Raw genomic sequence first — 17289 nt, forward strand, 5'->3', positions numbered from 1 at the left:
CTTTCCCTCTGCAGGTGGGGACCAGGGGCTGGAACCTGAGTCCTTGTGCATTGTAGCATTTACACTCAACCAAGCTTGCCACCAACTGGCCCTCTTAATTTTTTTTTTATCCCATGAAGAACTACTTTATTACTTTATTTATTTATTTCCAGAGTTGTCAGTGGGGCTCAGTGCCAGCACTATGCACCCACTGTTCCTGGCAGCCATCTTTTCTATTTTATTGGACAGGACAGAGAGAAATTGAAAGTGGAGGGGGTGATAGAGAGGGAGAGGCAGAGAGAAGGGTAGGTAGACACTTGTAGATCTGCTTCACTGAATGTGAAGCTTCCTCCTTGCAGGTGGGGAGTGGGGGCTAGAACTCGGATCCTTGCATAGGTTCTTTTGCTTAGTACTATGTTAAGGAACCGGATGTGCTGCTGCCTGGCCCCAAGAATTTCGTTTATTTACAACTGAGCAGATAACACCCTTAAACCAAGCTAATCTGTATTTGTTCTAGAAGAAAACATAACAAAGAACAATTTGACTTTCAATTAAATGTATTTATTGAGATAACAGTGATAAGCTGTGAGTAGTACAGACTGTTTTCAGCATAGCATAGGTGTTACAGATTTTTTTTTCTTGGTAGTAGATGATAGATAGTTGATCCGATGAAATGCGATAGCATATGAATTTACAACATTTTACTACTCAGTATCTCCCTAGAGATCACACACCCAATCTCATTTAATAAGCGAGGACTCAAAGGTTCATAGAGGCTGACATTCTCTACAAATGTTTAGGGCACTATGTGCCAGGCACTTACTTGGTGCTGGGCATATAAAAATAAACATGACACGGTACCCGCAGCTAAGGAGCTCAGAGCCAGGACTGTGTTGGCATTTAGTACACAGGAAATTAGTACACAGCCTAGGAAGTATTGTGAGAACAGCTCAAGCTGCAGGTTGGGCCCACTCCAGGCCTGGGAAGAGAAGGTCATGTGTGAGCAGATCTGGAGAGAAGAATGAACAGAAGTTAGTTGAAGAAGTTGTGAAATACTGCTCCCAAAGTTAGAGGTGAAGGCAAGCATGGTGCATTGAGTTTATCCAAGGGCTTCATGTTCAAGGGAAATCTTACCCTGGGTGTCAGAGACAGTAGTCTCCTGACTCCCAGCTCAGTGCTATTTCTAGAACACTACCTGTCATATCACAAGTAAGTATCACAAGTAAGGGAAGTGTCAGCACAGACAGCCATACTCTTACACAGAAAAAGGGAAGCATATACGGCTCAGGCTTACCCAGGTAGAGGCAGGATTTTTATTTTACTTTTTGTATTATCTTTATTTATTTACTTATTGGATAGAGAGACAGCCAGAAATCAAGAGAGGGCGGAGCGGGGGTGATAGAGAGACACCTGCAACAATGCTTCACCACTCTCAAAGCTTTCCCCTGCAGGTAGAGGAGACAGGATTTCTCTAGCCCTGTTGTAAGAGTCACTACTTTGTGCTATAGCTTTTATTTTCTTTCAATCATGTTTACACCCCCAGAAATCATGCCATAAAGTTCTGCAGCCCAGAAGGGGCCATATGTCTATTTTTAGTGGCGGGAGGTGGAGAGGAGAGTCACTAAAGAGATGTTTCAGGGAGCAAGTGGAGGCAGGGGGGTGGGAAGCAGTCAACACTGGCGCAGGCAAGAAAGTGATCACTGTCTGCCAAGAACCTAAACAATGATTATTGCAACCAAGTTTCCCTTTTTTTCCCCTGCCATGACGTGCCAGCAGTCTAGCTATTCTCAGCAATGTCAGAAACAACAGTCCGCTCAGTGGTGGACATTGCACACAAAGGCTACCCTAGAAACATCTGAGTTTCTGAGTGAGCCATCTCTTCAGCTCAGATGACCATTTCTACTTCTTTTTCTACTTCTTCAAGCCTGAGCAGCCAAAATGATGCGTACAAGAAAACTCACACCGCTGCTTATCTTCCTAAAACTGTGCTATTTATCTCCAGAGAAGCGTCTCCTCTCCTCAAGTCCCTGTGGAGCACGGACCTGACCCCCAAGGCATTGGAGCTCATGCTGGCATCTTACCAAGAGCAGTCATCACTCATCCTCTCTGACTGTGCTGTCTGGCACGTGCTCGGAGGGGTGAACACCGACGGATCCTTGATGCCCAGCTCTATGTCAAAAAACCGCGTGGAGAACAGCACACTGAAATTTTTCATGAAGATCTCCTGGACCGGATAACAATCCTGGATTGTATAAATGCCAATCCAGGTTTCATCTGGAATAGGAAAGGAAGCTGGCTTTTTTTAATTTGAAAGACAATCGATTATCTGTGTTTTTTATTTTGTCACCCAACATACGATTTTAACCTTTTTTTTTTTAAAGTATTGTTTGGTGGCATGTTGACTCATATTGTTAGGAACCCATCAACCCACTGTCAGAACTTTTTCAACTTCTTCAACTGAAACTAGGCCTATTAAACACTAACTTCCCCTTTTGCCCAACATTTCCTTGATAAATATCATTCTACATTTAGTGTCTATGTATCTGAAGACTCTGGCACTTAACTTTGTGGATTTGTTTTTTGCCTTCAGGGTTATTGCTGGGGCTTGGTGCCAGTACTATGAATCCACTGCTTCTGAAGGCCATTTTTTCCCTCCATTTTACTGGATAGGACAGAGAAACTGAGAGAGGAGGGGGAGATAGAGAGGGAGAGAGAAAGATAAACACCTGCAGACCTGCTTCATAGCTTGTGAAGTTTTCCCCTGCAGGTGGGTGGCAGGGGCTCAAACGGGATCCTCACGATTGGCATTAGGTGCATTTAACTGGGTGTGCTAACGCCTGGTCTGCTATTTTGTGTAATATCACAGCATTTGTCCCTTAGTGACAAAGAAAAATTCCCTTATGGTTCGTCCATGTTGTAACATGTACCAGAATTCCCTTTGTTTTTTAAGAAATAAGATTCTATTGTACTGTCTTTGGGGTATCTAATTACTTACTGATGGGCACTTGGATTGTTTCCACCTTCTGATGTTGTGAAGAAGTGCTGCTACCTATGTGGATGTATAAATATCCCTTTTAGCCTCTGTTCTCATCTCTTTGGGGTGTATGTCCAAAAAGTGAAATTGTCATATTCTCTGGCAATCCTACAACTTAATTATGGTGGGAATTTTCCCTTTATTTTCCACAGCATAAAATCTCCAACTTTTAGAAGTTGGGGCTGGAGAGACAGCATAATGGTTATGTAAAAAGAATCTCATGCCTGAGGTACCAAAGGTCCCAGGTTCAATTCAATCCCGTTCACCCCCCTCACCTTTTTTTTTTTTTTTTTTTTTTTTTTACCAGACCGCTGCTCAGCTCTGGCTTAAGGTGGTGAAGGGGATTGAACCTGCCTGGGACTTTGGAGCCTCTGGCATGAGAGTCTTTCATTATGCTATCTCCCCCCAACCCCCGTGTATGTATCTTCTTCTCTTTCACTAAAAACAAATACATTAAAAAAAAAAAACCTCTACTTCTGGAATTGACAGTATAATAGAAAAGAAGATCTATGTATAAAAGAAGATATAATGATGGGAGTAGATTTGGTCACTGTCACGTTCAGAAGTGACATGGGGGAAGGAAATGGAGACGCCCAGTATAATTGGTGTGCATTTAATAAACTAGAGCCAAGGCTAAGAAAAACTAGTTTGGTTCCCACATGCAGGAGGAAAGCTTCATGAGGGGTGGAGCAATGCTGCAGGTGCCTCTCCTCTCTCCCTTAGCCTCTATAAAAAAGGGGAGAAAAAGCCTGTTAGGAGAGGTGGAGTTTTTTTTTTAATAGGACAGAGAGAAATAGAGAGAAGACTGGAAGACAGAGAGGGGGAATGAAAGATAGATACCTTCAGACCTGCTGTGAAGCGACCACCCTGCAGGTGGGGAGCTGGGGGCTCAAACTGGAATCCTTAAGCCAGTCCTTGTGCTTTGCGACTACCACCTGACTCCCAAGAGAGTTGGAGTTGTGCAGGCATTGAACCCTAGTGGTAACCCCAGTGGCAAAAGAAGGCGAAGTAGGAGGAGTTGGAAGAAGAGGAGGAGGAAGAAGAGGAGGAAGAGGAGGAGGAGGAGGAGGAGGAGGAGGAGTTGGAGGAGGAGGAGTTGGAGGAGGAGGAGGAAAAAAAGACAGAACTAAGCACTACAGAATTTTTGGTAAAAATCTGAGTAGTTTCAGATCCAATACTTAGATCCTGGCACTGCACTAAGAGAACATACATGGAAACTTCAACTGGAGAAGGGGCTAAATAAGTCAGTTAAGCTTATTATACACATTCCCAGCAGATATGTTCCTTTACAATGTTTTAGATTTAGACTGATTTAGAATGTTTTCTTTTTTCTTTTGTCTTCATGCTTCCTGAGAAGTAGTATTTCATCTAGTTCTTCCTTTTAGTTTATTGAGATTAATTTTTACAAGAGACAGAGATCATCACTCTGGCATATGGTGGATTAATGGTGATTTTGGGACTTCTGGGGCCTCAGGCATGCAAGTCCTCTGCACTCCTGCTGAGTTAACCCCCAGTCTTTAAGTGGTGTTTACCACTTACATGATCTAGCTGACTTTCTGTTGGACCACTCCTGGACAGTGATCTGTTCCTGGGGACCCCCTATGGAGTACTGGTCCTCAAATGTGGAATTCTGTGGGATATCTAGCGGGTCCCAGGGTTCTGCCAGAGTGAACTTGGAGCACAGCTTGGTTGCTTGTTCAATCTGAAACATCACTCCATCTCTAAAGAGCAAAATATATTCAAATAATCTGAAAAATAAAAAGGAAATGGGGGTTTCATGTTACAATCATCATGACTTTTATTAGCATCAAGGCCAAAGCGCTTTTATAAAAGTTCTTTTTAATAGTATTTTGAATCATATTTAAATAGAAAAAATGTTTTGCATTCAAGGACATCATTTACATGTTTTAAAAGACGAAATACATGAATAACCTGACTATGAAATAAATAATAGGGGCTGGGTGGTGGCACACCTGGTTGAACACACACGTTACAGTGCCCAAGGACCCAAGTTCAAGTCCCCAGTCTCCACCAGCAGTGGGAAAGCTTTGCAAGTGGTGAAGCAGGGCTATAAGTGTCTGTCTATCTATCCCTCTCTATCTCCTTCTACCCTCTCAATTTCTGGCTGCCTGTATCCAGTAAATAAAGGTAAAAAAAAAAGTTCCCTTTCATCTTGAAAAAATAACATGAAATAAACATTTAACAGTGACTATGGAGTACTTATTATATCTGGCATTATGCTATTCCACTGCAGAATACTGTGCCCCAGTATGGTTCCGTAGCCCCCATGTCCACTTGGTCGATTCCAAATTATATTCCTCCATGAGGATCATTTCTGGAACCATCCGTTCCACCCCGGTTCCATGGCTGCCAGTTCTTAGCAACATCGCCCCGCCAGATATTCGTCGGGATGCGGCATCGTCTAAGTTCATTTCCCACGTCTACGCTCGACCGGACCTGCCAATCTACGCGGATATCTTCGCCCACCCTGTCCAACGCTTGACGTCTCGTCACCCAATCTGGTCCCCTAAGCCTACACTGAACTTCTCTGTTCCAGTCTCTTGGAAACAGAGTTGGCAGTCAGCTGAGGTCAAGAACAAACACCTCATCACAGACCCCTGCAAGCGTCAACCCGGCTTTGACCCAGCACGTTATGATTGGGCCCTCCTCAATCGCTATGGAACAGGCCATGGCCGGTGCGCTGCTATGTTCCATCGCTGGGGAGCCAGAGACGACCCGAACTGCCCCTGCGGCTCCAGACAGACTATGACCCACATAGTCAACGACTGCCACCTCTCCAGATTCAAAGGAGGTCTCAAAACTTTACATCAGGCTCAACCTGACGCTGTTGACTGGCTACGGAAGAAGGGCAAACGCTAGAAGAAGAAGACTTATTATATGACACACACTTCTTCTTCTAGCATTTGCCATGACACACTCTAAGCTTGGGATACAGATATAAGGAAGACAGGAGCCTGGGTTGACAGCTGACTTGTGGGCTATAAATATATATGGAGAGAGGGGAAGAGTCATGGAAGTTATGATCCATTTTTGCACAGAAAAACAGAGCTAATACATGCACAAACATACATATTAGTAACAAGAATCCTCTGAGAATTTAGCAGATATTTGTGCCCTGTTCAGTGTCAATCATGGGGAAAGAATTTTAGTCAAATTTTTTTTTTATGATTTTTAAAATTTACTTATTTTCCCTTTTGTTGCCCTTGTTTTTTATTGTTGTTGTAGTTATTGTTGTTGTTATTGATGTCGTTGTTAGGACAGACAGAAATGGAGAGAGGAGGGGAAAACAGAGAGGGGCAGAGAAAGAGAGAAACCTATAGACCTGCTTCAACACTTGTGAAGTGACTCCCCTGCAGGTGGGGAGCCAGGGGCTTGAACTGGGATCCTTATGTGGGTCCTTGCGCTTTGTGCCACATGTGTTTAACCCATTACCACCCGACACCCAGAATTTTAGTCAATTATCACTGCAGTGAGAATGGCTGGTTCCCACATACTGGGAAGAAGTTAAGATAAATAACAGCAAAAGTTGAGGTGCTTATGTGACTAACAGTGTCTGTGTACTCATATACACAACATGTGTGTGGAATGAGCTAGAAGTTTACCCAGACCAGACCAAATGTCAACTGACCATCTTATATACCATGTTGTTGTAATACCACATTGTTGGCAATCATGTGCCATTCTTTTTTTTTAATTAGCATTTTATGAGAGGGAGGGAAAGAGGAGAAGAGAGAAAGACTAGATTGAACCCAGAACCCAGTATATGCAAATCTTGCATTCCAATACTTTTTTCCTGGCCAACCCCATGTCTTTCTTAAAGCTAACTAACTTTGGTGTTAGACAGTCTGCTGAGTTCCCATGTATTTGTCAATCCAAAACTCAATTAACTTCCCGTCAAGTGTGGTGATGATGACAGTCAACAGGCTATCAACATGCTATTCCACAGGCCCATGGAGGATGCTTATTTTCCATCCTCCAATTTGAGTGTAAACTTTATTTTCTTCTGGAAAGTATTATGTCATAACTCTGTAGGTTAAGTCTAGTACCACGATTAGTATTATGCTTCAGTTTTACAAAAGCTCGTCTGGAAATATAAACACAATCTCATTTTATACCTATGTATGTACACATTTTATACATTTAAATAATGCCAAGTGTAGTGTGCTGTTTCGGGAAGTGTTTGAAAGGACTTGCAAGTGTAAGAGCCAAGCACAGACCTTCACAAATACAAGTGAATAAAGTCAAAAGAAGGAAGAGGTACTGCTAAGAAGAAAAATGGAGGTCTTATAGTATATATGCAAGGATCACATCAAATTACAAAGACTCTGAAGGAGTTCGGGGTTTGACTGTCACTGTTTTTTGCATGTTCAGGAGAGTATAACAGAGTCTCCATAGTTATGGGGGGGGAAGAAACATTAACATCATTTTCAGACTGTAGTTCATTCATAAATATGGTTTCCATTTACAAATCCTATTGAACCAGCCTTGTACTGAGACACCTGTTCTGATGTCCTCTTGGGTAGCTGTCTTCATTATTCTCCTCAGCATCACTATCGTCCTCTCATGATTTTCCAGTTAGTAGGTGTTTACTCTAGAGTCAGTCATAGTTTTTTTTTTTTTTTTTTTTTTTTTTTTTTGCTTCCAAGGTTGTCACTGGGGCTCAGTGCTGGCAATATGAACCCACTGCTCCTGGTGGCCATTTTCCCACTTTATTAGATAGGACAGAGAGAAATTGAGAGGGGAGGGGAGATAGGGAGAGAGAAAGATAGATACCTGCAGAGCTGCTCTGCCGCTTGTGATCCTCGAACCTGGATCCTTGCACTGAGTACTATGAGCGCTTAACCAGGTGCACCACCACCCAGCCCCCTTGTTCCCAGTTTCTGTGAAACTACAGTTGTGTGTCTCTCAAACTACGATCATTGTCCTCTGGAGACACATTTCCATGTGGAGGGAAGGGGCATCTTCTTCCTAAGAACAGCCCTCAGCCTTCAAATTTATAGAATTACAGAAGAGGGAATCAGAGGCCAAGCTTGCTTGCATGCCCAGGCTTCCTTCTATTGAACCTAAAGCAAGCACCCTGACCCAGAATAAGATCATCAGAGTCCCTCCCTTGGATTTATGGAATTGAGTTGAAATATCTGCTAGTCACTTTTTTTTCCACATGGCTGGATGGATATGTCATATGTTCAGAAATCTTGGGAGGTCATTTCCCTACATGTGAACCTAAGAAGACTAAACAATGAGGCAGAGAGAAGGACCAGTGATCGGAGAATCCAACAGCTGTTTGTTTCCTGGACAGATTTCTTTCCTGAGGTCGTGCCTGGAGAGCTCCCTGTAGGGATATGATATTTCCTTTGTTCTAATAAATATTCTTTTCCCTGCTTGGAACTTTCTGTGTGACTCATCACCAGAACTCTTTTCCAATAGAGTCAAGGCCTCCATTGTTCCACCTCACAGCCCAGGGAGCAGCTGTCAGCATAGCTGTTCTCTGAGAGGCAGAGAGGGCATGGCCCATTTGGGAATCAGAAGCACTGAAGTCTGGTGAGTTACCTGTGCAGCCAGGGAAGGAGTCATGCCCACTTTACCACTGGCCCAATATTAACTCTGCCTATATACAGAACTTAAGTGATACTTTAGAGCCTGGGTAGTGGCACATCTGGTAACGTGCACATGCTACCATATGCAAGGACCAAGGTTCAAGCCCCAGGTTCCCCCCTGCAAGGAGGAAGCTTCACGAACACTGAAGCAGTGCTGTGTGTATCTCTTTCTCTTTCTTTTTTATTCTCTTCATCTCCTTTCCCTATCAATTTCTGTCTCTAAATATAAAAAATATATAAGGAATAGAAAAAGGAAGAAGAGAAGAGAAAAGAAAAAAGTGGCCAGTGGGGTCAGTGGACTGCTGTTCAGCCACTGAGCTTCAGTGATGAACCCGGTGGCAATAAAAAAAATGCACTCAAAACAGAGTCTAGATTTGAAACAATCATCACAAAAGACTTACATTTTTAAAAATCTGGGTGGTCAGGACACAAGTGTTTATTTATTTATATTTATTTATTTATTTGCTTCCAGGGTTATCGCTGGGGCTCCGTGACTTCACCGTGAATCCACTACTCCTAGAAGCCATTTTTTTCCTTTTTGTTGCCCTTGTTGTTTATCGTTGCTGTCATCATTATTGTTGTTATTGTTGTTGGATAGGACAGAGAAAAATCGAGAGAGGAAGGGAAGACAGAGAGGGGGAGACAAAGACAGACAACTGCAGACCTGCTTCACCGCCTGTGAATAGACCCCCCCTGCAGGTGGGGAGCCCGGGGGTTTGAACCAGGATCCTTAGGGCGGTCCTTGCGCTTAATGCACTTTGCCACCTCCTGGTGCCTCAAGTGTTTATTTTTTATAGTAGGTGCACTCTATTTTTCTAAGCTTTGAAATTTTAAAAATCAATCCTCATACAGCATAGAGATTAGATTTACGGTGCTATAAGCACAATAGAAATTATTAGTTAAAGGGCGGAGGGTAGACAGTATAATGGTTCTGCAAAGGGACTCTCATGCTCAAGGCTCCAAAGCTCCCAGATTTAACCCCCCACACCACCATAACTCAGAGCTGAATGATGCTCTGGTAAAAAAAAAAAAAAAAAAAGAAAAAGAAAGAGAAAAAGGAAAAAGAAAAAAGAAAGAAAAGAAAATATTAGTCTAATAAAAAAGCATATATAGTCATATTCATTTCCCCCCAAATCTCATGTGGATATAGATGCCAGTACTATTTCACATGAAGTTTTAGAAAAGAATAATTTCATAAAACTGTAGCAGTGCTCACATTCAAGTTATTCATAGTTAAGATGTGGGTTTTCAGTCACAAGGAGGATTTATGGCTGAGAGTCCATTTTTTCTGAATTATTGTTATTTTTATTGCTGCAAGTTATGCAGAGCCAAGGCCTCACACCTGTGCAATTTCACTGCTCTAAGCAGCTTTTTCATTTGCTTAGAGACAGGACAGACTCCCCAGCGCTGGAACTTCCCCTGGTGCTAATGTACCTGCCGCTTGGTGCCAGGGTTTAGAACTGGTTTGCTAGAATGTCAGGGTATTCACCTTACCTGGTGAACTATCTCTCTGGCCTTTGCTGATTTTTTTATTTAATTTTTTATTTATAAAAAGGAAACACTGACTAAACCATAGGATAAAAGGGGTACAACTCCACTCACTTCCCACCACCAGAACTCCATATCCCATCCCCTCCCCTGATAGCTTTCCCATTCTCTATCCCTCTGGGAGCATGGACCCAAGGTCATTGTGGGTTGCAGAAGGTGGAAGGTCTGGCTTCTGTAATTGCTTCCCCGCTGAACATGGGCGTTCACAGGTCAATCCATACTCCCAGCCTGCCTCTGCTGAGAGTCCATTCTATATAATCAGAAGTTTAAAATGCAGACGTCAGAAGTTGGATGGTGGCACACCTGTACAGCACCCACAGTGTAATGCCCAGACACCTGGGTTCAAGCCCCCAGTCCCTGCCTGCATGCAGATGGAGCTTCATGAGTGGTAGAGCAGAGCTGCAAATCTTGCTCTCTCTTCCTCTTAATTTCTGTCTGATGCCTTCAGAAAAAGAGAGAGAGAGAGAGAGAAAGGAAAAAACAAAACACAACACTGAGAAAGTCCATGTAGGGACTAAGCCCAGCGATAACTGGTGAAAAATAAAATCGCAGACGTCAGCCAGGGTTGAAATGAATCATTCGCCTGGGATGCAGTTCTGCTAAGAACCTGCAGACCCAAGGGACTAAGAGACGTCAACAGAAACAGGATCCAGCAGAAAAGATCAAAGCCTGGCTCTGAAGTGAAGGCAAGAAGTTGTGAAGACAGGAGTCACACCAGGCACTTCTCTGGTGTAGTTCAGCAAGGTGAGGTGCTGAAGTGGATGTGACATACAAAGCAAGTCAGCCTTGGGTCAGCAAGAGGCTACAAGCCACTGTCTTACTTGCCAGACACCAAGCAAAGCAAAGCAAAGCAAAGCAAATCAAAGCAAAGCAAAGCAAAGCACAGCAAAGCACACTTCCTAGGAGGGTTCTATTGCTGGGCCTCAGCTGTACACCAGGCCAGGTTCCACAGGTTGTTGGTCAAGGGACAGAAACAGATGGAGATGATGCCCATGGTGCCTTTTTGCCTCTTCCATACTAGGACAAAGAATATTCGTTGCTTTTAGCAACATTTTATGTTGTATTGAATATTTTTGTAGTCTAAAAATTAATTCTCCTATAAACCAGCTCTACGATCCCTGTTCTGTTTTTTGTGTCTTTGCTTCCAGGATTATCGCTGGCTGCATTATGAATCCACTGCTCCTGGAGACCACTTTTCCCATTTTGTTGCCCTTGTTGTTATTGCTGTTGCTGTTGGATAGGACAGAGAGAAATGGAGAGAGGAGGGGAAGACAGAGACAGGGGAGAGAAAGACAGACCTGCTTTACTGCTTGTGACGTGATCCCCCTGCAGGTGGGGAGCTAGGGGCTCGAACCCGGATCCTTGCGCCAGTCCTTGCCCTTCCAACTGTGTGTGCTACTGCCCCGCCCCCAAGTGGGTTCCTTTGTAGAAGACCCAGTAGGCACCTTCTTCCTTGTTTGCCTCTCAGTTTAGAAAATAAAAATGTCACTTACTCATTTTTGAACTAGTCTTTGGTGCTCAGAGAAGAACTGCTTCTGGCTTTGGCAATCTAAATACAAGTCTTTCAGGGAGGCAGATTCAGTAGAGATTTCTCAACTTCTTAAATAACAATAAATCGGATGAGATTTCCTGTCTATTTACTGGCTAGAATATAGTTAGATAAGGGCATAATGCTTAGAGTGAGGGCAAACCAACACACTATCTTGCAACTGTAAGCTAACCTTATAATAGCAGAGAAGAAACTAGGACCTTGGTGGTATGGATGTGTCAGACCTCCAAACATGCCTAGCCAGAATTCTAAAATAAACAACAATCATTATTATAGCTTATGCTTATGTTAGTCAGATTTCCTGACATCTAATGTTGAAAGCAGCCTTCATGAAATAAGTCAAAACTTTCACTAGAATCTTTATGAAAACTAAAGTCTTCCCTTCTAGAAGATGCAGAGTTCAATGATTTGGATAACCCCCAAAGTATCAGAGTTTGGCATGGGCACTAATGAGTCTGAGTAGTCTTTATGGCCAAGAGGCAATTGTTCATCTGTCCTCAGTTGTGATAGTCGGGGAGAAAACAAAATTATCTAAGGCAGGAGGTACAGACCGGCAGATTCTGCTGGCTCATATTATTAACTGTTGTTCTGTTTTAATATGAGAAAGTATGAGACTCAGAGGATAACTTGGTAGTAAAGATTCCAATACTGAATTCAAGATCTTATTTCCTACCAGATTCATTCAAATGTACTAATAGCATATACTTCCCCTCCATCCACAGTGGGGGTACAGTGGGGGAGGAGTGATTCTTCTTATCCATGTAGAATTGCTTGGTCACCCAAAATATATTGAATTACAGAGAAGGGAGTGGACAAATATTGTATTGTGATTACAAAAGGGCCTTGGCTTTTATGGAAGAAACTGGATAATCTTTGGATTTGTTTGATATGCAATATAATAGATTAGTAATGCATGTTGGCTCCCCACTCTCTTTGCAGGGAGAACTGAGTTGAGGCCACTTGCCATTTTGGAATATGGCAAGATTGAGTTACACCCTACAGTAATTATGAGACACAAAAGTAAAAGAAAACCACTATTTCAAAATCGTGTTAGACACAAACTCATCGCGCAGGCCTATGCCAATCATAAATAATGAAAGGAAAATGAAATTACTTGAGAATGTAGCCCTAGGAAAAGTAAAATTAAAGAGTTATTATGTGTGCAATTTAAGAAACTGTAAGGTGATGGGTTTCTACTGCTTGGATTCTAGTTCAAAAGAGGGAAAGGGTGCTCAAGAAATTCAAGAGATTCCCTGACCAATGTATCTAGTTTAATATTGGCAATGTGTGTGCAAATATTCTTTCATCTGATGGAAGATAATTACAAATAAACTTCTTATGAAACTAGAGCATCCAATTTTTTTTACTACTACTAGAAAGAAAAGTCACATTAGTACTGAGATACATGTGTTGCCACAGTATATAATGATTTTTAGAACTATAGATCAAACTATCAATGGTATTGGGATGGTATAAGCATAGCCAGGTTTATACAGTTATCACCATTATTTTCAGTAAAAATATGTCAATTCTCACCATGATAAGCTGTAAATACCCTTCAACTAGCAATTAATAACTAAACAAAATAAAGCATAACCCATATATATATGAGTTTATATATACATTTACTAAGACTTAGGACAGTGCTTTTAAGGAAAAAAAGAATCATATATGACCACACAGGTAGCTTTTTTAATAAAAAATCATTATGAAAACATAAAATACAATGGAAGCAAGTATAAAACTGATTAATTTTGGGAGTTGGGCAGTAGCACAGTGGGTTAAGCGCAGGTGGCACAGAGCTCAAGGACCGGCATAAGGCTACTGGTTCGAGCCCCGGCTCCCCACCTGCAGGGGAGTCGCTTCACAGGCGGTGAAGCAGGTCTGCAGGTGTCTGTCTTTCTCTCCTCCTCTCTGTCTTCCCCTCCGCTCTCGATTTCTCTCTCTCTTATCCAACAATAACGACATCAATAACAACAATAATAACTACAACAATAGAACAACAAGGGCAACAAAAGGGAATAAATAAATAAATATTTTTTAAAAAACATGAAAAAAACTGATTAGTTTTAGAAACAAATTAATTAATAAAAACCCAGAAACAATGAATTAAAAGGTATTTTTCCAGATTTCATAGGGGTAACATGAAAACAGTCATGAAAAAACTAAAAAGGAAGAGAGGAAGCAAGCAAGTAAGCAAGAAAGAAAGAAAGAAAAAGAGAGAAAGAGTGGGGGGCCGGGCGGTGGCACACCTGGTTGAGCGCACATGTTACAGGGCGCAAGGACCCAGGTTCAAGCCCCTGGTCCCCACCTGCAGGGGGAAAGCTTCACGAGTGGTGAAGCAGGGCTGCAGGTGTCTCTCTGCTTCCCACCCTCTCTGTCACCCCCTTCCCTCTCAATTTCCGACTGTCTCTATCCAACAAATAAAGATAAAAAAACTAAAAAAAAAAAAAGGAAGGAAGGAAGGGAGGAAGAAGCACTAAAGAACCTCTGTGTTGCTTTCAGCTCTCTCCCTCCCACACCCCTATAAAATAGGAAATAAAAATCAGGCTAAGTAAGCTATCCTATGTGTATGAGTCTCTAGGTTGTTTAGCTTGATGTCAGACTTCTTCCAGAACCCTAAATATCAAATAAAATGTCAATAAAAATACTATAAGTCCCCAATGAGCTCCATCTACCTCAAACCCCAATTGTTATGTAAAACCACACTATGTAAATTAGCCCAGTAATCCAGAGTTTCTAAAAATACACTACGTGATCTAACTGCTGAAGAAGATTTAATTGAGGGGCCGGGTGGTGGCGCATCTGGTTGAGCGCACATGTTACAATATGCAAGGACCCAGGTTTGAGCCCCCGGTCCCCACCTGTAGGGGGAAAGCTTCACAAGTGGTGAAGCAGGGCTGCAGGTGTCTGTCTGTCTCTCACCCTCTCTATCCCTCTCTTCCCTCTCGATGTCTGGCGGTCTCTATCCAATAAATGAAGATAATAAAAAAGTAAAAAAAAAAAAAAAAAAGAAAATTAATTGAATATGTTTTCTAGTTGACTGAATTCAAATGTGAATTAATGTAAAGAATTAGGAGCCGAGTGGTGGTTGACCTGGTTAAGTGCACACATGACAGTGTGCAAGTACCCAGGTTCAAGCCCCTGGTCCCCAACTTCAGGGGAAAAGTTTCACAAGTGGTGAACAGGACTGCAGGTGTCTCTCTGTCTCTTTCTATAGCTCCCCCTCAATTTCTCTCTGTCTCTCTCTCTCTCTCTTTTTAAGATCTTATCTATTTATTAATGAGGAAGATAGGAGGACAGAGAGAAAGAACCAGATACCACTCTGGTATATTTGCTGCCAGGGATTGAACTCAGGACCTCATGCTTGAGAATTCAATGCTTTATCCACTGCACCACCTCCCAGACCACTTCTCTCTGTCTCTATGCAATAATAAATAAGTAAAAATATATATTAAAAAAGTATTTAGACAGTGAGAGTTGAGCGGTAGCACAGTGGGTTAAGTGCACATGGCGCGAAGCCAAAGACTGGTATAAGGACCCGGGTTTGAGCCCCTAGCTCCCCACCTGCAGAGGAGTCTCTTCACAGGTCTGCAAGTATCTATCTTTCTCTCCCCCCCCCTTTGTCTTCCCCTCCTCTCTCCATTTCTCTCTGTCCCTCTGTCCTATCTAACAACGATGACATTAACAACAACAACAATAATAACTCCAACAACAATAAAAATATATTTAAAAAATGTATCTAGACAGATAAGAATGTTAACATGAAAGCAATCACAGTAGATAGTAAAAGGGATAAAACAGTTAAATGCTTCCTTTGAATAGAAGACTTTCAGGCAGATGAGCTTGCAAGCTGGCACAAACACAAACACTATAAAAATCTCTGTGTGGTTTAACAAGTGAAGTATTTGACCTTTCAGAGACTTGAGTCAGATTGGTGAAATAAGGAAAGAGGAAAAACCATGCAAACACTTTGAATTCTTTTTAGTTCATCAAGTGGGACCTAAATAAGTATTTGTCCTTTACACAAGAAACTGATCTGGCATCAGAAAAGTGGATTTCAGGTTTCCTTCGCTACCTCTTAAGAGAACTGAACCTTCAAAAAGGTGACCCAAAGTTTAATCAAGACCTGGGTTGGGAGGACAATGACTGCCCAAGATCCAAAGTATGTGACAAGTGTTCCACTGGAGAGGGAGGAGGAAATATTTAAACCACATCCAGAAAAAAATACTTCAACCGCGTCAGAACATAGCACTCACACGGCATTTGGATGGAAGTTAAACGTGGGGTTGATGCTCTCCCCCTGGACATCTGCTCTCAAGCATTTGGGCTGGTGGTTTTGGCCTGTTTAACTGAACTAGGAGCTTTGGACTTCTTGTGCTTTCTCTGCATTTATAATCCCCACCTTCCCGCTTCTAAGAGGAGCCTTCTGCCAAGACTTGCCCTGGATATTCTAAAGCAGGTACAGCTCCCATATGAATGGAGCCAACTCAGACAGCCCCAGAGAGGCTCCCACATTTGTTCAGAAGGATGCCTACCTTTCTCAGCCTGAATGTTCTAAAACACCAGTTTTCTGAAAAAGACATTCTGGTCAGTAGACTATATAACTTCATGTATATTTATATAGTAGACTATATACCTTTTTTAAAACAAGGAACTAGGGCAGGAGAGGCCCAAGCGAGATGATTTAGACATTTTGGAGTTGATGAAAATGATCTAGTTTCTAGTTGAAGTTAATGATAAATACTTGTCTTCTGTCTCTCTCTCTTTCTCTTCATTCTTTATTTTTCACCTATTTCTTCCCCCCCCCCCTTTTTTTCCGGAGTTCTGTTCAGTTCTGGTTTATGGTGGTGTGGCGGTAGGGATGGGTATCAAACCTAGAACTCCAGAGCCTCAGGCATGAGGGTCTCTGCATAACCATTATTCTGTCTCCCCCACCCAATACTTATCTTCTTTCCAAGTATTTTCCTGTAACTTCAGAAGGTACTGTACTCATGATATCAACTCCTGGCATCCACACCTAGTCAGCTGGAGATTCATTATTTGCATATATCTCTCATCTCCTGTCTCTGACCTGGAGGGGACAATGGACCCAGGGGTTCACTTGACCTTTTGCCACCATCTTCCACCTGCTACTCGCTTCCTTGACAATGTCTGAGATGTTGCCAAACAGCGACTTTTGGGGTTCTGTGCTTTGAGTGGTGATGCCTCCATCTCCAATCAACATGTTGAAGAACTTCTGCTCAAGATGACTGTATTAAGAATAAGGTTTTTAGGGAGTCAGGCCATAGTGCAGCGGGTTAAGTGCACGTGGCGCAAAACGCAAGGACTGGCTTAAGGATCCCGGTTCGAGCCCTGGCTCCCCACCTGTAGGGGAGTCGTTTCACAGGCGGTGAAGCAGGTCTGCAGGTGTCTCTGTCTCCCTCTCTCTCTCCCTTCTCCTCTCAATTTCCTTCTGTCCTAATAAAATAGAAAGAAAAAAATAAATATAAAGAAAAAATGGCCACAGGGAGCAGTGGATTTGTAGTGCCAGCACTGAGCTCCAGCAGTAACCTTGTGGC

General features: G+C 42.4%; 1 protein-coding gene across 2 annotated transcripts in view; it reads right to left on the reverse strand.

The window, feature by feature from the left end:
- Nucleotides 1-518: 518 nt before the first annotated feature.
- EPDR1 (ependymin related 1) overlaps nt 519-17289 on the reverse strand; it is a 33578-nt gene continuing 16807 nt past the window's right edge. Inside the window, exons 2-4 of one of the 2 annotated variants that reach the window (XM_060195848.1) lie at nt 4553-4761; nt 2061-2253; nt 519-988 (exon numbers count right to left, since the gene is read on the reverse strand). In XM_060195848.1, coding sequence (XP_060051831.1) covers nt 988; nt 2061-2253; nt 4553-4761 — 403 coding nt within the window. In that variant the 3' untranslated portion in view covers nt 519-987. Of the gene's footprint in view, nt 989-2056; nt 2254-4552; nt 4762-17289 lie in introns of those variants that run through there. The other variant, XM_016193486.2, reaches the window with a different exon arrangement.

Source organism: Erinaceus europaeus, chromosome 8 (assembly GCF_950295315.1).
Source record: "Erinaceus europaeus chromosome 8, mEriEur2.1, whole genome shotgun sequence".
NCBI lineage: Eukaryota > Metazoa > Chordata > Mammalia > Eulipotyphla > Erinaceidae > Erinaceus > Erinaceus europaeus.